This window comes from Schistocerca serialis, chromosome 8 (genome assembly GCF_023864345.2).
Source record: "Schistocerca serialis cubense isolate TAMUIC-IGC-003099 chromosome 8, iqSchSeri2.2, whole genome shotgun sequence".
NCBI classification, from domain to species: Eukaryota; Metazoa; Arthropoda; class Insecta; order Orthoptera; family Acrididae; genus Schistocerca; species Schistocerca serialis.
Window position 1 is genome coordinate 611,580,173 of NC_064645.1, and position 23,631 is coordinate 611,603,803.

General features: G+C 38.8%; 1 protein-coding gene across 1 annotated transcript in view; it reads right to left on the minus strand.

The window, feature by feature from the left end:
* The window catches only part of LOC126417162 (dynein axonemal heavy chain 2), a 959,377-nt gene that overhangs the window by 863,086 nt on the left and 72,660 nt on the right, over positions 1-23,631 (minus strand). Inside the window, 4 exon segments of the mRNA XM_050085060.1 lie at positions 2,423-2,599; positions 2,677-2,813; positions 2,900-3,065; positions 22,073-22,239. Coding sequence (XP_049941017.1) covers positions 2,423-2,599; positions 2,677-2,813; positions 2,900-3,065; positions 22,073-22,239 — 647 coding nt within the window.

A 23,631-nucleotide genomic window follows, 5' to 3' on the forward strand; every position in this document is an offset into this window, starting at 1 on the left:
TAATTCATGTGTTTCATAAGAAGATATTTCAATGCTTACAACTTGTTGCAGCATAAATGGGGATATTTGTTGTATGCCAAATAAGTGAATAAATTAATAATTTCATGATACTGTATTTCTATTTCACCACTTTTATGAAATCACTGACACAGGTCACTTTAAATATCATTTGATGCACTGTTGCATGTGTCTATGTCTGAATAAGAGCATTACAAGAATCATATTCAGAAACAATTGTTCTGTATAGCAAAATTTCTCATTATTTTGAGAAACTTTACCTCTCACAAACAACTGTGGATAACTGCAAGTCAAGAAACGGCTAACAGGAATAATTTTGGTTTGAAGTAAACAGCCACATATTTAAAAATATCTTCTATTATCACCCATTAGGAGGGGCGTTTGAAAAGTCCATGCAAAGTCCGAGAGATGGCACCACCGGCACGTATCGAGGTCATGTTTAGTTAGTAGCATCTTTGGAAAGAATGCACGCAAAGTTTCACCCGTATTGCTCTATTTATTTGTGTTTGGCATTTGTGTGAATCAAAGAAGTCGAGTGATTGTCAAAAAATGGACAAAAAAGAATTTCGTGTGGTGATTAAACATTACTTTATGAAAGGCAAAACACCTCAGGAGACTAAAGAGAAGCTTGATAAACATTACGGTGACTCTGCACCTTCAATTAGAACAGTTTATAAGTGGTTTCAAAATTTTCGGAGTGGTCATATGGACACAAGTGACACTGAACATTCTGGAAGCCCTGTGGAGGTTGTGACTCCAGAAATCACTGATAAAATCCATGATATGGTGATGGATTACAGAAGAGTTACAGTGCGTGAGATTGCTAGTGCTGTGGGCATCTCAAATGCACGGGTACATAATATTTTGCATAAACATTTGGACATGAGAAAGCTATCCGCAAGGTGGGTTCCACGACTGCTAATGCTCGACGAAAAACGGAATCATGTGAATTGTTGCAAGGATGGTTTGCACTGTTCAGGAAGAATCCACAGGACTTTAATCGTCGTTTCGTCACTGTGGATGAAACATGGATACATTACTACTATACTCCTGAGACCAAACAACAATCTAAACAATTGGTTACCAAGAGAGAATCTGTACCAAAATAGGCGAAGACCATTCCTTCGGCCGGAAAGGTTATGGCGACTGTCTTTTGGGATTCGCAAGGGATAATCCTCATCAACTATCTGGAAAAGGGTAAAACTATTGCAGTTGAATATTATTCATCATTATTGGACCGTTTGAAAACCGAGCTGCAAGAAAAAAACCGAGCTGCAAGAAAAACACCGGCAACTGGACCACAAAAAAGTCCTTTTCCAACACGACAATGCACTAGGACACACCTCAGCAGTTGTGGTCACAAAATTAATGTGAATAGGATTCCAACTCATTTCACATCCCCCCTATCGTCCAGACTTGGCCCCCATGGACTACTATTTGTTCCCCAGTTTGAAGGAACGTCTGGTGGGACAAAGATTTTATTCAAACGAGGAGGTGATTGCAGCAAATAATAGCTATTTTGCAGACTTGGACAATTCCTATTATTCGGAAGGTATCAACAAATTAGAACAGCATTGAACAAGGTGCATAAAGTCTAAAAGGAGATTATGTTGAAAAATAAAAAATGTTTAACCCAAACACGTAAGTAGTTTTTATTTTTTCACGGGCTTTCCAAACGCCCCTCGTAGGTGATGCACATTCTGTTAATTTTTCTAACAATTTTGCAAGAGACAGTAGGACACAATTTGTAAGAAGTCATTTAGTAGGAGATGTATCTGAGTATTGAAAGTTATATCTTGGTAATTTCAGTCCAAAACACATCTGGCCATCAAAGAAGCTGCAGGTGGCCCTTGGCAGCTCCATAGCTGACAACAAGAAAACAGTAGAATTAAAACTGCTAGAATTCTGTTTTATTTGTTGCACAGCTACTACTCTCATACTGTTATTGTGAATAGAAAAAGAATTTGGTGGAAACACAGTTTTGTTCCAATACCTTCCCCTCAACTGATGTATAATCATCAATAAACTATATGAAATGTTAAGACTCAAATTCCACTAGATTTTAAAAAAAATTAGCTAACTTAATGTCATTTTTCATAATCGCTCAAGAGACATGTGGTGATTGATAAAAAAATAATAATCAGAAACAATCTTGAATATACTCAAACCTAAATTGCTGATACTGTTTGGCAAATGTGTAAACCACAGACAAGCAGGGTCATGGTCAAATCTTTCTCCAAGAATCTTTCGAACATAAAACAACTGTAGTACCAGAAGAACTTAAGTAAAAAGCATCTGTAGTTTCACAAACACTTTGAATGAACCACATCTGTTGACATTAGAAACCAAAACCTAAAACTAGTTAAAATATACACTAAAAAACTTTAACTCCTTTGGTTTTTACCTGATAATATCACTGTACCATGATGTTGCCTGCACTTCCAATATTGTATGTTTTACATCCTGTATTGCCTGGAGACTACAGCGGAAAGTGCTCTCAACTTTATCACATGTGGCTTCAAACTCAGGACCTTCTGTCCCTCCAAACATGGGCCTTGGTATTACTTCTGTCTCATCCATCCTGAATAGAGTCAAAAAGTCAGCAAGGAACTTCTCCACACAAAATATCAAATGACTTTATGTACAAAACTACCATACCTCCCAAAGACTCTCATGGCTTCACATACTTCCACCATGTCTCGGCATCTTTGGGTGAATGAATCAACATGATTGAATATTGATGCTTTATCTAAATCCCACTGGCATTTAGAATATTCCGTGTGGGCCTCAGCAATCTAAACCCAGAAGTGGAATATTCTAGAAAAACTTGAAAGGAGAATCAGTAATACTGGAAACTGAAAAAAATTAGAATACAACTTACTTTTTCGTAAATAAATCTGTACTTTACACAGCATGAGATGCAGGCCTCTAACGTTTTAATTCCTTTTCTAGTATATCCTGAGAATATTTCATCCAGGTTTACTGAACGCTGGCATTTAATAATTATCTGATTGCTCAGAGCACGGCACAGACCTGTAATCTTCCCCCTTCAAAGATATAGGAAAGAATTATCAATTTCACAATAACAATAAAAATAAAGATCAATTTTACAAAAACAATACAAATACAGACAATAAACAATTAACATAAGAATCAAGCAAAACTTTTTCTGTAACACAATGTATGACTGTAAAAAGAACAAATACAATTTTTTTGATTAAATTGCAAGGTTAACTGGGAAAATGAAGTTGTGATTCATCATAAAACTCCAAGATATTCTTAACTGTCTTTATCACTGCTCACTGCAAAATCAAGAGCTACAGTGCATAGTCTATGGACTTTGATGGAAAACACAGCTGGGCTCTATTACCAGTTGCATACAACACTACATTAATAGTACCATCCTCAGTTTTTAACTGGCACACTCTCACAATGCACGTCATATGAAGCATTAAAGATCATTATGGGTGAAACTCACACACACACAAAATTTTTGACAAGCACAATAGTATCAGGGACCAATAAAAACTAAATAAAAAAATAATGAATAGTAAATGACTTAAAATTTTTCATTAAAGCCTATAACGTTTTGTCGTGCATAACATTAATATTGGGAGTAACAACTGTTAACCAAAATGGTATTCTGTTATTACTGTGAGCAAGAAGATCCCAACATGATAAGCTGTGATCAGTTAAACAAACAACCTTATTTATATAAAACTAAATAAGTTGATATACAGGAAAGAAAAGTCAACCAGAATAAATGATGACGTAACTACAAAGATGGGTTATAATATACAGGGTGTAACAAAAAGGTACGGCCAAACTTTCAGGAAACGTTCCTCACACACAAAGAAAGAAAATATGTTATGTGGACATGTGTCCGGAAACGCTTACTTTCCATGTTGGAACTCATTTTATTACTTCTCTTCAAATCACATTAATCATGGAATGGAAACACACAGCAACAGAACGTACCAGTGTGACTTTCAAACACTTTGTTACAGTAAATGTTCAAAATGTCCTCCGTTAGCGAGGATACATGCATCCACCCTCCGTCGCATGGAATCCCTGATGCGCTGATGCAGCCCTGGAGAATGGCGTATTGTATCACAGCCGTCCACAATAAGAGCACGAAGAGTCTCTACATTTGGTACCCGGGTTGCGTAGACAAGAGCCTTCAAATGCCCCCATAAATGAAAGTCAAGAGAGTTGAGGTCAGGAGAGCGTGGAGGCCATGGAATTGGTCCGCCTCTACCAATCCATCGGTCACCGAATCTGTTGTTGAGAAGCGTACGAACACTTCGACTGACATGTGCAGGAGCTCCATCGTGCATGAACTACATGTTGTGTCGTACTTGTAAAGGCACTTGTTCTAGCAGCACAGGTAGAGTATCCCGTATGAAATCATGATAACGTGCTCCATTGAGCGTAGGTGGAAGAACATACTGACGAAACTAAAATGAGCTCTAACATGGAAATTAAGCGTTTTCGGACACATCTCCACATAACATCTTTTCTTTATTTGTGTGTGAGGAATGTTTCCTGAAAGTCTGGGCGTACCTTTTTGTAACACCCTGTATATCTACATTTACATTTTTACTTTTAAGAACACTGTGAAGTTTACTGATGTTATGTACTTAATTCAACAAAAAACAAAGTACAGACTACTGGTAAATTTTATGTTCTGTTGTAGGTACTTGCACAGATGGTTAAAGTAATACCTCTCTAACATTAAACAAATGATCTCACAATAGGAAAAAGATTTATATTAAGCTATAACTCTTCAACTGTCTGGGACCTAGTTACACATAGTGTCCTTCAAGAGTCCACCTTAAGAGCCCTCATCTTTTCTTCAGTATATTAATGATCTTTGATTAGTAATATTAGCAGATACTAGTCTTGTTTTGCATGTAGATGATAGAAACATTACAAGAAACACCAAATCAAGCACAATTAACAAAAATGATGAAAGACAATCACTTAATTGTGACAGACTGATGAGTGGTGCAGTTTACATCTAATTCAGATTCTTTATTCACCATTGACCACCTGAGGTGGAATAGGCATGGATATCATATAACATTTTCCTTGAATAGTACCTTAAAGCTAAATGAGCATTGCAAATAGTGCCCATACATGATAACATACACTATAACATCAGGTAAATACATTCAGTGACATCACATAATGAAATCGTTAAAAATTAATGTTGATTGATTTTATATTCATAAATTCTGTAATATTTTAAAAAGGATTGATTAGTAACCAATTTAGTAGCTTGCTCCTGAATCTACTTATGTGAGCTGACCAAGAAGAAAATGGAAGTTTATTAAATATTTTTAGACTATTGATTAAATGGGAATTCCCTGTTCTTGTCAGCCAGTGTCTAGGTATGTCTAATTTTGTTTTGCCTCTGGTATTATGGTGGTGTATGTTTTCCCTCATTTCAAAATCTGCTATATTGTTTTTTGCATACAATGCTGAGGCCTATATATAAAGATTAATAACTGTTAATATTTTCAGCTGAATGAACAGTGGTCGGCAGTGCTCTGATCTACCAGAATTGCTCATTGCCCTTATCACTTTCTTCTGAATTTTTAGAACTTCAGTGATGTGAAGAGAGTGTCCCCATACCAGCAGTCCATACTCTGTATGTGACTGAAAGAGTCCAAAATAAATAACTCTTAAATATTCTTTTGTCACCAGGCTCCTCAGTTTCCACATTAAATATGTAACTCGAGACAATTTTGTGCAGGTATGGTTGATGTGTGTTTCCCACATTAACTTAGAGTCTACATGAATTCCTAGAATTTTAACTGCTTTCACCTCTACCTCTTTTGACAATCCTAGTATAATCTGTTAATTTTTATCAGGATTGCAAAGCAGTGTATTTGATGAGAACCAATTTAGTGCTGCTTCCATGCCATCTTGCATCATATCTTCCAGAGCTGATAGGTTCTCGTGCTGAGCAAGCAAAGTTGTGTCATCAGCATAACAAATAACAGTGTTGGGGATGCAATGGGGTAAATCATTGACTGAAATTATAAAAAAGAAGGGCCCAAGGACAGAACCTTGTGGGACTCCTGTCTTAACTTCTAGCAATTGTGAGTTTCTGTTTCTGACAGAGGCAAACTGCTTCCTATTGTTTAGGTATGATTCAATTACTGCCAATGCAGAGTCTTGTACGCCATAGAATTTGAGTTTAGCAAGTAAGATATCATGAGAAATGCAGTAAAATGCCTTACTTAAATCACATTTTTATTGTCGAAGGCAGTTATTACCTCATTCACAATTGAAAGAACAACAGTGGTGGTATTTCTTCCCTTGCGGAAGCCAAATTGACTATTAGAGAGTAAGTTATGCGACTCAAAGTAGTAGTTTAGTTGGTTATAAATAAGAGATTCAAACATTTTCGGGAAAATGGGAACTATTGAAACTGGTCGGTAATTTTTGAGATCATGTTTGTCCCCTTTTTTACACAATGGCATAACTTTCGATATTTTTAGAGTTGTAGGATAGACTCCAAACTCTAGACACCTATTAAACAGAAAGGCCAATGGTTCACTAATTATATGCACTGTTTTTTTTAATTATGTAATTGGACAACCAAGAGTAGTCCATGCTCTTGGAGTTTGAGAACTTTGCCACCACCTTTTTAATCTCAGTGGGTGTGATTGTGCTCCATTTAAAGGTATGTTTGCAGGTTGTTGTTGCTTAAGTAGATCACTTGCATTAGTGGTTGTTGTTTCAATTTTATTACTGATATCACTTACAGAGTCCATGAAAAAACGATTAACTTTATCCGGGTCAAGAGCTATGCTATGTTCATTCCTGCAATGCTCTTGTGCAACAACATTCCATGCAGCTTTGCACTTATTAGGAGCCCCTTCAATGTATCTTTCGTATGCTGTTCTTTTTGCCATTCTAAATTTAGTTCTGTAGGTTCTCTTACATTCTCTACATCTATACTCAGCAAACCACTGTGTAATGCACGACAGAGGGTATGTCCCATGGTACGAGTTATTACAGTCTTTGTCCCATTCCACTCACGTATGGAGTATGGGAAGAATGATTGTCGAATTGCCCCATGTGTGCTGTAATTAATCTAATGTTGTCCTCATGATCCCTATGGGAGCAATACGTAGGGAGTTGTAGTATTTCCCTAGAGTCATCATTTAAAAGCAGTTCTTGAAACTGTAAGTAGGCTTTCTTGGGATTGTTGACATTATCTTCAAGAGTCTGCCAGTTCAGTTTCTTCACTATCTCTATGAAACTCTTTCATGGGTCAAACAAATCTGTGACCATTCATGCTGCCTTTCTCTGTATATGTTCAACATCCCTTGTTAGCCCTATTTGGTATGGGTCCCACACAGATGAGCAATATGCTGGGACAGGTTGCATGAATGATTTGTAAACAATCTCCTTTGTAGACTGATTGTATTATCCCAGTATTTGTTATCTTATAAATCAGAATGTGTGTGTTACAGATATTCTCCCAAACACCTGTATCAATTTCAACCAAATTTGGCACAGAAACAGTAGGCCTCATGGATATCAGCATTGAGGGGTTTACAGCCTCCTAGCTCCAATAGGAGAGGAGATAAGGACCAAAATGGGTATGTTGCGGCCGATGGCAAGCAGACAGCCCTGCGTGACAGGAATTCTGTGCGGTAATAGTATCAATGTGTTTTGCAGGACAGCCAACATGTCAGGGGTAAAAAAAGGTTTTCTGGGCCCTGACATGTAGGCTGCCCCGCACGACAAGTGGGTAATGTGGTAGTATCAGTTTGATTAATCGACCTGCTTTGCATGGCAGCCTATATTTCATGGGCAAATAAATGATTTCAAGCCCCTGATGTGTAGCCTGTCCTGCGTGACTGGCACGACAAGGCAGTAGTATCAACCTGCTTTATGAACTTTATTGCGGGGGTTGCATGTACTGACGAACATGGGTGGGGAGAGGTTGAGATGGAGAGAGGAGGTTATGGACAGAGTGAGGAGGAAGAGGAAATGGACAGAGGGAGGGGAGGAGAGGGAAGTGCATGAGGCAGGTGGAAGATGCAGACAGATAGTGAGCAGGTGGAAAAGGCAGAGGGGGAGGTGGAGATGGAAAGCTAGAAGGGGAGGAGGACAGAAGGAAATGGCCATATGGAGGGAGGAGAAAGATATAGTCACAGAAAGGGGGTAGAGGAAATGGACAAAGATAGTACGAGGAGGAGATAAACAAAGTAGGAGAGTGGGGAGGAGGAGACCGAGAGGGGTGGAAGGAAGGATGAGGTGAACAGACACAGGCAGGAAGAGATAGACACAGAGAGGGGGAGGAGGAAGTGTGTTCAATATATGTGTCAAATGCATACATGGGTGAAGCTATGGGGAAAAGGCTAGTTCTACTAACAAAGCGAAGGTTACCATCTACTTTACCCACAAATGAACTTATGTGATCTTTCCATTTCACGTCACTAAAGAGTGTTACACCCAGGTATTTCTATGAGACGACAGACTCCAACCACGTCTAACTGATACTATAGTCAGAGGATACTATGTTTTTCATTTTGTGAAGTACACCATTTTACATGTCTGAACATTTAAAGCAAGTTGCCAATCTTTGCACTACTTTGAAATCTAATCAAGATCTGACAATATTTGTGCAGGTTGTTTCAGACAGTACTTCATTATAGACAACTTCATCATCTGCGAAAAGCCTGGTGTTACTATTAATATCACATACTATGTCAGATATATACAAAATGAACAGCAAGTGTCTAAAACACTTCCCCGGAGCATTCCTAAAGTTACTTCAATATCTGTTAATGATTCTCTATCAAAGGTAATGTGGTGCATTCTCCCTACCAAGAAATTCTCAATCCAGTCACAAATTTAGCTTGTTGTCCCATACAATACAGAGATACATACATACATATATAGATATGGTAGTGAGTCAAATGCTTTTTGGAAGATTTCACATGACTGATGCTTTCGGGATCCATGCTAGTTGGTGGTCATTCTGTTCAAGATATCTGATTATGCTTGAGTTTTCAGAATAAGTTTCAAGAATCTACAACAAATTGATGTCAAGGACAGTGAATGATAGTTTTGTGGATCACTTCTGCTATCAATCTTGTAAATGGGTGTGATCTGTACTTTTTTCCAACTACTGGGCATGACTTTTAGTTTGAGGGATGTACAATAAACTACAGTTAAAAAGACTAATTCAGCCACAGATTCAGTATAGAATCTATTAGGGATCCCTTTGGGTACTGGAGTTTTGTTCAATTTTAACAATTTCAGCTATTTCTCAACACCACTGACACTAACATCTATTTCACTCATCCATTCAGAGATTGGGGCAGTGCTCTTTAATTTGCCTTTGTAAAGGAACATTTGAAAATGTAGTTAAGCATTTCTGCTTTTGATTTGCTACCCTCAATGTCAGTTCCTGCCCCATCACAAGTGATTAGACACTAACTTTGGTGTCACTAATAGCCTTTAGCAACCTTTACATATGAACACAATTTCTTTTTATTTTGTGACAGATCATTAGATAAAATTCTGCTACATTAGTCACTGAAGGCTTCACACATTGCTCTCTTTGCAGCCAAAATGTAGTTGTCATTCACATACAACACTACAACACTATACAATAACTGCAGCACTGCCCTTATATAGTGTGACTGCTTTCACATGTGGATCTATCTCTTATAGTTTATGACTTGACTGAGGTAAACACCATATAGCGCAGATGCTGCGTCACAGATAGGCACAACAAAAAGACTGTCAAACAAACCTTCCAGCCAAACAGGTCTTCATTAGAATTAGACATTAGTCTGTCATTATCCCATGCTGGATTTTTCATTGTTTGATTTTGACTGAGGTAAAAGATGCTGATGAATGTATAAGACAGCTCTTGTACCTAGCCATCCACAGGGGAATTACCTTTGTGGCACAAGATTATAAGTTGGATTAACATAAGAATGTACAGAAATATAGCAAAGAGTGTGTGGGTGACTAAGATATTAAGGACATGACAAAAGATAGTCAATATTGTGGAGATGAATAATGTTGAAATTTCAAGTTCTTTGTTGTACTGAGGAATGATGATCAGTGGCTGTTCCACAGTGGCTATAGGTTTGATGTTCCAGTGACAGAGAAAGAGCAGGAAATCTGTTTCTGGACTAGCTACTAGGCTTCGAATTTAAAGCAATTCTACTGGGTAAGGACAATTAATAATTCATGGTGAGTAAATAAAATATGTCCCTTGTTATACATCAAAAGAAATAAAAGTAAGCTAACTGCTGTAAACAATAAGACATAAATGTCATTTCCAATTTTATAAGAAATTTTACATAATTGGCAATTTATTAATTACAACCATACATTTATTTTGATCCCATGAATCCAATAAGTAGGATATTCACATGGATGTGTCAGATTATTACAAATTATACAAAAGGAACACATAAGAAACCATCTCGCAAGAGGAGATATAGGTGTAAGACAAAATACACATTAATAGACATAGACAAAATTGCAATTAAAAAAATTAAAATAAGGGTAGATCTTAATAGCTAAACAAAAGACATAGTAATGTTAACAATGATTTCAACTATCGTAATGCATAAGAGTACATCAGATTTAATGAAAAGAAAATCAATTAGAATTAATACAATTGAAATATTCTTCAACTGAATAAAAGGAATTGTCTATTAGATAGTGTTTGAGCTGTTGTTTGAATCTGGGAAGCTTGTGGACAAGTTATTTCAGTGATGGTGGGAGAGCACTGAACACATTGCAGGTCATGTAGTGGATTGCTTTTTGTACAACACTAAGGTTTTTTTACGTCATAATGGAGGTCCCATCTTCCTCCTGGTGTTTTGGGTATGGTATGAGTCATTGGTTTTGTATAGTTGCTCATTTTTACAAATGAAACATAACAGGGAATATATATATTGACACGCAGTTGTCAGTATCCATAATTTTCTAAAAATGTTTCTACAAAAATGTCTACGCTAGTCCGCTCATTGTGCTAATGACTCTCTCTTGGGCAACGAATATTTGTTTGGAAAGTGGCTGATCACCCCACGAAATTACATTATACAACAATAGTGCATGGATGTAACTAAAATGAACATTTTTTGAGGTGTCTCAGTCACAGACAGTGGAAAAAATAAAGAATGTTTGACTGCTGCCAGTACATACACCCAGGAACTTGGATGACTCAACTTGTAGTAACTCACTACCATTACATTTGATACTTGATTGACCCTCAAATCTTTTAAATACTTGGGAATGAACGAACTGGGTCTTATTAACATTTAATAACACATTATTTTCAAACCAATTAAGTACTTCTTACAGACGATATTGGCCGAATCCTCAAGATTGTGGTTGGGTGTTTTGTTGATGAGGATGGAGGTGTCATCAGCAAAAAGAATTAAATTAGCTTTAAAGCTAGTACACAACGAAGACTATTAATGAAGAAGAGGAAGACAAGGGAGCTAAGTATAGATCCCTGAGGAACACCACAGCCAATACAGCCCCAGCTAGATGACACAGAGTGCTCCTCAGAGTTGTCCAACATGATCTTCTGCTTTTTGCTACTTAGGCAGGATTTATCCATGAGCCAGATGATCCACTTATACCATAATGTTCAGCCTTTGCTGCAAGGATTTCATGGTTAACACTATTGAAGGCCTTAGAAAGGTCACAAAAAATACCAACAAGAGATAATTTATTATTAAAAGATTCTAAGATTTGATGGGTGAAGGAGAAAATAGCTTGCACTGTTGATTCACCCTGTTGAAATCCAAACTGGCTACTGTTTAATACAGTGTAATGTAAAGGCAAAGAGTTTGGGCAAGACACAAGCAGACATATATGTCTGCTTATGTCTGTATATGTGCGGATGGATATTTGTGTGTGTGTGTGTGTGTGTGTGTGTGTGTGTGTGCGAATGTATACCTGTCCCTTTTTCTCCCTAAGGTAAGTCTTTCCGCTCCTGGGATTGGAATGACTCCTTACCCTCTCCCTTAAAACCCACATCCTTTCGTCTTTCCCTCTCCTTCCCTCTTTCCTGATGAAGCAACCGTGGGTTGCGAAAGCTTGAATTTTGTCTGTGTGTTTGTTAGTGTCTCTATCAACATACCAATGCGAACACAGCACAGACACACACACACACACACACACACACACACACACACACACATATGAGGTTTGTCTGAAATATTTAAATAAATGGTTTGATTTTGATGACAGAAATGTTTTGTCCTTAATGGATTGCATATCATATGAAAAAAACCTCAGTTCCAAAATATTTTGAAATTAGCCGTATTACTTTGTATTGTTGATTTCCTTTGTGTAGATAATGTATGTTCAGGGCTCGCTATGGTTTCTGATTTGTTTTGGAAGGAAGGGAATGAGGATTTGAAAGCAAAGTTAGATGCTATGACAATACCACAGAAGAGATGAATCTACATTATAAAAATGATTGGCGCATCAAAACAGTGCAGTGTTTTAGTTTTCGTTACATTTGTTTTGAATATATTTACATTCACGGAGAGAGTTTTCTCTATTATGAACATTCAATGGAGGGATGAGCGAAACAGATGTTCAGTTGATATAATAAAAAACGAATTTTACACTTACACTCCTGGAAATGGAAAATAGAACACATTGACACCGGTGTGTCAGACCCACCATACTTGCTCCGGACACTGCGAGAGGGCTGTACAAGCAATGATCACACGCACGGCACAGAGGACACACCCGGAACCGCGGTGTTGGCCGTTGAATGGCGCTAGCTGCGCAGCATTTGTGCACCACCGCCGTCAGTGTCAGCCAGTTTGCCGTGGCATACGGAGCTCCATCGCAGTCTTTAACACTGGTAGCATGCCGCGACAGCGTGGACGTGAACCGTATGTGCAGTTGACGGACTTTGAGTGAGGGCGTATAGTGGGCATGCGGGAGGCCGGGTGGACGTACCGCCGAATTGCTCAACACGTGGGGCGTGAGGTCTCCACAGTACATCGATGTTGTCGCCAGTGGTCGGGGGAAGGTGCACGTGCCCGTCGACCTGGGACCGGACCGCAGCGACGCACGGATGCACGCCAAGACCGTAGGATCCTACGCAGTGCCGTAGGGGACCGCACCGCCACTTCCCAGCAAATTGGGACACTGTTGCTCCTGGGGTATCGGCGAGGACCATTCGCAACCGTCTCCATGAAGCTGGGCTACGGTCCCGCACACCGTTAGGCCGTCTTCTGCTCACGCCCCAACATCGTGCAGCCCGCCTCCAGTGGTGTCGCGACAGGTGTGAATGGAGGGACGAATGGAGACGTGTCGTCTTCAGCGATGAGAGTCGCTTCTGCCTTGGTGTCAATGATGGTCGTATGCGTGTTTGGCGCCGTGCAGGTGAGCGCCACAATCAGGACTGCATACGACCGAGGCACACAGGGCCAACACCCGGCATCATGGTGTGGGGAGCGATCTCCTACACTGGCCGTACACCACTGGTGATCGTCGAGGGGACACTGAATAGTGCACGGTACATCCAAACCGTCATCGAACCCATCGTTCTACCATTCCTAGACCGGCAAGGGAACTTGCTGTTCCAACAGGACAATGCACGTCCGCATGTATCCCGTGCCACCCAACGTGCTCTAGAAGGTGTAAGTCAACTACCCTGGCCAGCAAGATCTCCGGATCTGTCCCCCATTGAGCATGTTTGGGACTGGATGAAGCGTCGTCTCACGCGGTCTGCACGTCCAGCACGAACGCTGGTCCAACTGAGGCGCCAGGTGGAAATGGCATGGCAAGCCGTTCCACAGGACTACATCCAGCATCTCTACGATCGTCTCCATGGGAGAATAGCAGCCTGCATTGCTGCGAAAGGTGGATATACACTGTACTAGTGCTGACATTGTGCATGCTCTGTTGCCTGTGTCTATGTGCCTGTGGTTCTGTCAGTGTGATCATGTGATGTATCTGACCCCAGGAATGTGTCAATAAAGTTTCCCCTTCCTGGGACAATGAATGCACGGTGTTCTTATTTCAATTTCCAGGAGTGTATTTCAATTATGGCGAAAGTTGCAGTGATTTTTATAAGACAGAATTGTCTGGTGAAAAAATGTTCAGATTTGCACGCTCAACTGAAAAGTACTCCTTTTCACTGTGTTAAGTGTATTATGAAGAAAATGTGCAGTACATAAAATTATTTAAAAAATGACAGTGCTGATAAATCACTGAAATCTAGCAACCTTAATCAATGTAAATGTAGAGGGGAAAGGCAACCCACTCACGAGCAGTGGACTCTATTCACACTATTCACGCTAGCTTCCAAGCTCTTGTTCTGTTTCTAGTAAAAGTGCAAGTTCTGTTTGAAAAATTCCGGAACATTCATAATTTTGGACAAATGGTGTGCTGGGGGGAAATGCAGTTGGCATCCCTGTACAAGCCTTGTGTTTAATGTGTAACTGCCAGAAGCTTCATTGTTTTATGTCTGTTAGTTATTGTTAGTGCTGTACTGAGCAGAATGTTTTGTTGCACAGTTTGCAAATTTCGAGATGGCAGAGTTACAGGAGCAACGTGCCTGCATTAAATTTTGTGTGAAACTCAAGAAAAACCTTACACAGACACACCAAATGATACAGGAAGCCTACAGCAATGAGTGCCTAAGCTACTCAGTGTTACAAAATGTTCATGCAGTTTAAAAATGGGAATGAAAGTTAAAGATGACCCTCATTCAGGATGCCCTCTGATGTCTACTGATGATGCACATGTCAGCAATCTCAATGAAATGGTACATACCAATCAAAAGCTGACTGCCCGAGGAATTTGCAGAAAAATGTAACATTTTGGTTGGATCATGTCATTAAATCCTAGCACAGGATCTCAGGACACATAATGTTGCTGCCAAGTTCGTCCCATGGCTCATGAGTCATGACCAGAAAGATCTTCACTTCACAATCTGTAAACAACTTTTGGATCATGCAAATGAGAATGAGATGTTGCTTAAAAGAATCGTAACTGATAATGAGATGTGGGTCTACGGTTTTGATGTTGAGACCAAGGTGAAATTTTCACAATGGGTCGGGAAAGGCTTTCCAAACCCAAAAAAAGCTCATCAGGTCAGGTCAAATGTCAAAGACATGCTGATAGTTTTCTTTGATTTTGAAGGATTAGTTCATCACGAATTCATGCCATGGGGACAAACTGTTAATTGATGGTACTATCGGGACATGTTGCAACACCTGCGAGAAAATGTGAGAAGGGAATGGCCTGAAATGTGTCGAGACAATTCATGGCTATTGCATCACGAAATGCACCTGCACATTCATCCCTGTTGGTGCACTACTATTTCACACCCTCTGTACTCTCAAGATTTGGCCCCCGCAGACTTTTTTTTATTTCCAAAGTTGAAAACCCCGTTGAAAGAACAAAGATTTGCAATGATAGACAAAATAAAAGAAAATTTGCAGATGGTGCATCACGTGATCCAGCAAGATGTGTACTAAGACTGATTCCAAAAGTGGAAACAGCACTGGGAACAGTGTATCAATTGTGGAGGTCAGTATTTCAAAGGAGAACATGAACAGTAAGTAAAAGGTAACGTAAGAAAAATTTTGTGGACAAAGTCCCGGAATTTTTTGAACAGACCTCATACACATATTCACACACATAACAACACAGACAGCCAAGCACGCACTCCTACGGTAATGGTAAGACTAATTATTGATTACTGATTATTGAAAGCAGTTGCCTGGGCTGATGAAGGTGGGGATGGGGTAAGGAAGACGCAAGGAGGGGGTAGCGGGAAAGATGCAGATCTTTCAGAAGCCTGTGAAAGGATGTGGTTGAGCTTTTCACATACTGGGTGATCAGAGGAATGCTGGTCAGTGGCTGGTTAACAAGTTTACTGGTGTCAGAGGAGATGATGGCACAGATCTGTTTCTGGATGAGCTGGTTAGGATGTTGTCTGTCTATAAGCTGAGTTTGTCTGTCAATTAAGACTCTTGAAAGGTTATCAGTATATATCACCAACTCCTGCTTTCCACTGCAGATGCAGCATGCTTCGGTATCAAGGCTGTAAAAAAGAGACTTTTCAACATGGAACGAGTGGCAGCTATCAAAGTGGAGGTACTGTTGGTGGTTGGTGTGCTTGATGTTAAAAGGCACATTTATGGAACCATCTGAGAGGCAGACATCGACACCAGGATAGTGGCTTATTGAGTCAGGAAGGAACAGGTAAAGTTGATTTGGGAGTAGGCATTGGAGGGCGTGGATGTGTGTGATGTCCTTAGGTTAGTTAGGTTTAAGTAGTTCTAAGTCTAGGGGACTGATGACCTCAGATGTTAAGTCACATAGTGCTTAGAGCCATTTGAACCATTTTAATCACTGAAGTCATGGAGGAAAGCCCAAAGGTTGTCCTTGTTATGAGCCCAGATGACGACGAGTCATCAATGAATCTGAACTCGACAGGGGGTTTAAGGTGTTGACTGGATAGGAGGGATTCCTCCAGATGGCCCTGAAGTAAGCTGGTATAGGATAGTACCATGCAAGTACCCATGGCAGTACCACAGATTTGTTTATACATTTGGCTTTCGAAAATGGATTTACTGTATTCAGGATGGGGTTGGCTAGTAGGATTAGGAAAGAAATGGTGAGTTTGGTACCAGGAGAATGAGTAGGTAATATTCCATGGCCACAAGGCGTTCGGAATAAGGGCTCTTGGTGTACAAGGATGCAGCATTCACAGCGACCAACAAGGAGTCTGGTTATAACAGCACAGGACCTGTGGAGAGACAGTGAAGGAATGGAACAATACCTTGAATGTAGGACTGGAGGTTGTGGGCAAGTTTGGAGGTGCTGGCCAACAAGAGCAGGTGTTCATTTTGGAGAGCATTGTACCCAATTACAATGGGACAACCAGTAAGGAGATGTGGGTGGAATTTAGTGACCAGGTAAAAGGTAGGAGAGCAGGGGGTTGCTGGTGTGAGGAGAGAGATGGATTCAGGTATCAGGTTTTGGGCTGAGCCTAAGGCTTTGAGTAACTGCAGCAGGTTATGCTGGATTTCTGGAATGGGATCATGCTCATAAGGTTTGTATGCAGAGGTGTCGGGAAGTTGATGGAGACCTTCAGCCACTGAGTCACTACGATTAATCACCACTGTGGTCGAGCCCTTGTTTGAGGGAAGAATGGCAAGGTCTGAATCGGTTTTCAGGTTACAAAAATTTGTGAAACAATAAACATCGTATCATAGCTGATAAACAACTTTAAAAAACTAAAGTTAATATTATTGGAACAACTGCTAAGGCACATCAAGAGAGTTAAAAGTTTGAAAGGTGAATGCACAACTAAGAACAGTTTTACAATTATACTCATCTGTGGGAAGTGTAGCTCTGTCACTTTGCATGGAGATGTAAATTCATTAATAAACCCAACACTGTTTCAAATAACTCTCCATTTAGTCCACAAAAATTGCACTGGATAATAAAATACATAACTTCACACATTTTTTGATCTGGGTGCAACTAACACAGACTATTTGCCTTAAGCATGACTACCGCTGCCTTCTCCCAGCACTCTTCTTCCCCCCGCCCCAGATTTTTTACCCCTCTCCCTTTCTCTCTCCTCTCCAGTCTCCCTCTTCATCTCCACTCCCACTTCCTTTTCCCCCTCCCTCCCCAAACCCTCTCCCTCTTTCCCTCTTTCTTTACCTCTCCTATGCTCTCCTTGCATCTTGTGCAGCTGCTGAGTCACCTGTGGAAAGATCTGCAACTCTCCTGGTATCCCTTCCTTGCATCCTTCTCTATCCCCTCTCCCCCTTCTTCAGCTCAGGCAATGACTTTCAATATTCTATTTTATTTATTTCATTGCAATATATATTCCATAGATCCACTTCTGCATGCTAATTCATGGATGTGTAAAAAGCCTATTATTAAGGACCACAAACAAAGATTACAAATACAAATTAGAAAATAGCAATCAGTAAGTTCCAATTACACTCACAAACAGAGGTTAAGATATAATTTTCAAATATTATCTAACAGTTATTAAAAATTAAAAAACATAATGTTCTTGACTTACAGATTACACAGTACTGTAATTAAAGCAGCAAGATACATTAAAGTGAGAATACATAGAAATACATGGGAAATAATCTTACCTATCTCTTCTAAAGAATTCATCTAGAGAATAGAAACTATTTTCATGCAAGCTTTAGCTTATTTTTAAATAATACATTATTACCTTGTAGACACTTTATAGTATGTTGAAGATTTTTGTGCTTCTATGTTTCACACCTTTCTACACCACAGACAAATTTTTCAGGTCACAGTGTATGTCACATTTCCTTTTTCTGTTATGATGGTGGTATGACTCATTTGTTTCATACTGAGAAGGATTGTGAAACATGAATGTCATTTTTGGAATGAGATAGTGGTTAGTATCCCTATTTAATTAAAAAGATTGTGACACAAGGTTCTTGGAGGTACTCCACACAAAATTCAATAATCAGTGTTGCTGTGACCACGGGAGTGTGTTTATTTATTTATTTATTTTATTTATTTATTTCTTGTTCCGTAGATCCAGTTAGTGAGTCAATCACAAGGATATGGAACGTGTCAAATTGTACAGGTTTCAATTTAAACTTACAATAAATACAAGGGCAATTCAATGGCAAATTGTACATAGTTTAAGTAAGACATACTATAAATACAGTAACAGATACAATGTCAGCTAGATAACATAACAACCATTTGACAGAAAAAGGAGTTTCAAATAAAGGTTAAAGATAAGAGCACAAAGTTAAATCAGATATTAGGCCTACAAGAGTAAATACATGTACAGCCAATCTGTTGTTACAAAAAGTGCGCTAATGCCCAAATGCACAATAAAATCAATTGAACTAATTCTAGACACAATAAGTTTAGTGATGGTACACATTTTCTTTCAGGTATTCATCCACAGTATAATAAGATTTCTCTGTCAGGTAATCTTTGAGAACTTGTTTAAATTTTGGCAGTTCTGTATGAACACATTTGATATGTAGTGGTAGAGCATTGAACAGCTTAATGCTGGAGTAGTAAACTCCTTTTTGTACCAGAGTGAGACGTTTCATTTCTAAATGTAGATTGTTTTTGTTTCTGGTGTTATAACCATGGAATTTACTGTTGTCTTGGTAGATGGAATAATTTTTGCACACAAAGGTCAGCAAGGAAAAAATATACTGTGAGGCAGTTGTTAGGATACCTGTCTTCCGAAACAAGTGCCTGCAAGAGTGTCTTTGATGGACCCCACACATTATTCTGATTGCTTTTTTTTGGATGGTGAAAACTTTTTTTGCAAGTGGTTGGTTCCCCCAGAATATGATAGCATATGACATCAATGAGTGGAAGTAGCCAAAGTAGGCAACCTTAATAGTGTCAACTTCAGCCACTGAAGAAATTACCCGTAATGCAAATGTTGCCGAGCTAAGTTTTTTACATAGATGAAGAATGTGAACTGACCAATTACATTTACTGTCTATGTAAGCACCCAGGAATTTTGTGTCTTCAACTTTCTGTATTGGTTGATCATGTATGGAACCTCATATAATGAGTTTTATCTGCATTGAGCGAGAGACCATTTGAGGAGAACCAATTTAAGATGTCATTAAAAACAGTATTTGTAGTTTTTTCAAGATCATGATCAATCAAATCGTCAATTAGAATTGTGGTATCATCGGCAAACAGGGTAAATTTGCTGTTTGTCTCAGAACAAAGAGGAAGATCATTAATAAAGATGAGGAAAAGCAGTGGGCCGAAAACGGAGCCTTGAGGCACACCACACGTTATCGTGCCCCATTCAGACGAGGCAGGCTCTCCAGAAGAGCCATTTAGCATTACAGTCTGCTTCCGATCCTGTAGATATGATTGTAGCCACAAGCCAACAGTACCACCTAAACCATAGTATTCTGCCTTTTTCCAAAGAATTTGGTGGTTTACACAGTCAAAGGCTTTCGTAAGATCACAAAAAATACCCACTGGAGACATTTTTTTGTTAATGGCTTCCAAAACTTGGTTGCTGAAAGAGAATATTGCCTGTTCAGTACAAAGACCGGCACGAAACCCAAACTGATTTTTGCTTAAGATACTGTGGAAGTTGAGATGGTCTACAATCCTCCTGTGCATGAGTTTTTCTAGAATTTTCGAGAAGGTAGTTAATAGGGATATTGGGCGATAGTTTGTAACAATGCTTTTATCCCCTTTTTTAAAGAGAGGAATCACTACAGCCAACTTAAGTCTGTCAGGGACAATCCCATCTTGTAGGGATGCATTGTATATGTTGCATAAGACGGGACTAACAAATTTATAACAGTGTTTCAGTATTTTACTAGAAATATTGTCCACACCAGCAGAATTTTTATTTTTTAATGATCTAATAACTCTTATGACTTCGCTTACAGTAACTGGAGGTAAGGATAACTGTGGGATTCTGTTGCTAATAGCTTTCTGTAAGAGTGACAATGATTCTTCCATAGAACCATTACAGCCTGTCTTCTCTGCTGCTCTCAAAAAGTGGTTATTAAATATTTCTGCAACCAACTCAGGTTTCTTTATAATACTGTCCCCTGTATCAATCTCTACCTGAGACATGTTCCCTGTTGTCCTGCCAGTTTCCCTCTTTATTACATTCCATATAGTTTTAATTTTATTTTCTGAGCTTTCAATTTCTGATTTTATGCACATACTTTTAAATTTATTTATAACCTTCTTGAGAATGCAACAGTAAAGTTTATAGTGTTGTCGTTTCTTTGGATCATTACAAGTCCTGAGAGAACTGTATAACATCCTCTTTGTTCTACAAGATGTTATTATCCCTGTAGTGATCCAAGACTTCTTGGCATTGCCTATATGACTATTTCTAACTACTTTTTTGGGAAAGATGGACTCAAATACAGACATGAATTCATTTAAAAATGAATTGTACTTTTTGTTTACATCTGTTTCCCTATAAACTCGGCTCCAGTCTATCTCTTTTAAGCTGTCATTGAAATTTTTAAGGCCCTGTTCATTTATTATCCTAAAAGATTTCCAAGAATTTTGGTTGTCTGCATGGTTGTGCATCTGAATTTGTGTACTTTTACTATAAACAGAGAAAGAAGTCAAAAGTTAGTGTGAATAGTGTTTCTTGTTATGTGGCCCTATCTTTCACACATCAATCCCCAATAGGTGAGTGGTTGCCGTTCTCTTATTTTATGCAGAGACTAAACATACATTAAAGAATGAATTACCATAATTACAAAAAAATAAAGGTAATTAAAGATATTGTAAAGGACATTCATATTCCCATATTTTCAATGAGAAAGTGTAACATAATCACCCAATGAAGCAAGAGATTGCATTTATGATCCATGAAACATACAAATAACTACCTAAGTAACATTATTTAATGGGCATTACCACATATCATGCAGTGGATGTCTTACCACTCCCTGCTCCCAATCCCACCCCCTTCCACCCTCTCCATGCAAATATTTTACAGTTATGTCTTATTTAACTTTTATATGAAGAGCCACAGCTAATAAATAATCTTTTCGCATCACCAGAATTGTTTTTTGTGAAATAAGATATTAACTCACGATATATCTACAGAATAATATACAGAGTGTAAGTAAAATCCCTTTATCGACTTTGAGGACAGGTTCCTTACACCAAAACAAGAAAAAAATGTCTAGTAAACATGGGCTCTAAATTGCATACCTTAAAAGCTATGAACACTTGTTCATCTTTGATACTGTGAACCACATCTCTTCTACTGAAAAAGTGTTCATAACTTTTAAGGTATTCATTTTAGTGCCGATGTTTACTAGATATTTCTTCCTTGTTTTGGTGTAACAAACCTGTCCCCCAAGCTTGTAAAGGGACTTTAGTTATACCCTGTATACTTTTCTCTCAATGATCATCTTACATACATGGTAAACATTTTAACACTATTCATTTGTGTAACACAGTTTTACATTCATAAGAAAGAATAATATGTGAATGCTCTGAAAAGTAGTCATCAATAACCTACCTTGTATTGTAAAATGGGGATCTCATCCAAATCACACGGATCAAATTCAAGATATGTGGCAAATGAAGTGGGACTAAACCAGGAGAGTCTAGTTCATCCAGTTCCTCACATGGTTTGTTCAAAATCTGAAGGAACTCAATATTTGATTTTGCTTCCATTATAGCTTTCTGTGGACAGAGAATGTTTTAAGTATGTAATGGTGTTACAAAGCAAATAATATGGTTCACACTCACAACACTAATGAGACACATAAAAGCTCACTGTAAGTGACCCACCATATTGTAAAGACCAGGTTATTTCTTTTTATTTAATACACAGTAACAAATTCTAAAAATTCCAGTGTCACATATAAAGGTCCATGTTTCACACTCATGCTACTTTTTTCATGTTTCACACTCATGCTACTTCTTAAACTAGTGATAGCCAACAAGAAACATATCTTGTTATCATTGTCGTAAGGGAAGCTCTGACAGAGTGTAAATGATTTAGGAGTAAAGGAGACAACTCACTGAGTAGTGGAAGCACTCTCAACAGGCACACAAGAAAGAATGAAAACTTAAGTATATCTGCCTACAGCAGGTATAGGTAACAATGCAAAGATGCTACACACAGCTACAACAGTTCCCACCAGTGACTGCTGGGGATGACAGTGGTATGTCATGTGGATTGCATCTTCCTGTGTGCTGCTAAGGTCGCCAACTGCCCAGACTACTTGTGAAATGAGTTGTAAAAAGTTCCTAGTTATTCATCATCCTGCTGCAACTACTAATACTCTGCTTAGTTACTGGATTGTCTTGGTTTCTCTATTGGTTTACATTCACTGTGCAGCTTACAGCAACTATAGCTGTGTCTATGGTTTATGCTTTTGCATCATACATGGACAGAAAAGTGGGGAAAAGGCCAGTCTGTATGGCGTATTGTACAGTCTGCAATACATTAATACCCAGTGCCAGCACTATAGGTCCAATGTAGGAACTTTGGCAACTACAGCTGCCACTGGAGCAGCAGCAATGGCAACAGCCGCAGGAACACAAAATCTACAACAAGAACAGGTGCTCTTGTGCAGTTATGACCCTACCACAGAATGCCTGCTTTAATGAGGTTTCAGAGAACTGGGAGGTATACCTCTGATGTTTTGAACTGTACTTTCTTTCTTTTAGTATTTCTGGTACCCATTAAATGCATTACTCTTGCCTTCTATCAGTCATTTGTACAAGATGTTTCAGAAGTCACAACCACTGTTGAACATTAGTGATTTAACATTCAGTGAACTCCGTGCTCTATTAAATGAAAAATATAATGCCTCTAGATTCCAATTTAATCACCATCATAAACAATACGGACAGTTTTAGAGTCACATGGGCAGCTCAGTTGTAGTGCGTTGCACACCAGGATGATTTTACTTGTTAAAATTGTAAAGTTTTCTGTGTAGAATCATGGATACATGATGTTGTGCCCATAGAATACAGACAGCGTAAGAAGATTCCTGACAGCTCGTAGTGCTGTTGTCAGCTTTCAACTGTGAAGCATTAAAAGTTGTAAGTGGAAACAATGGTCAT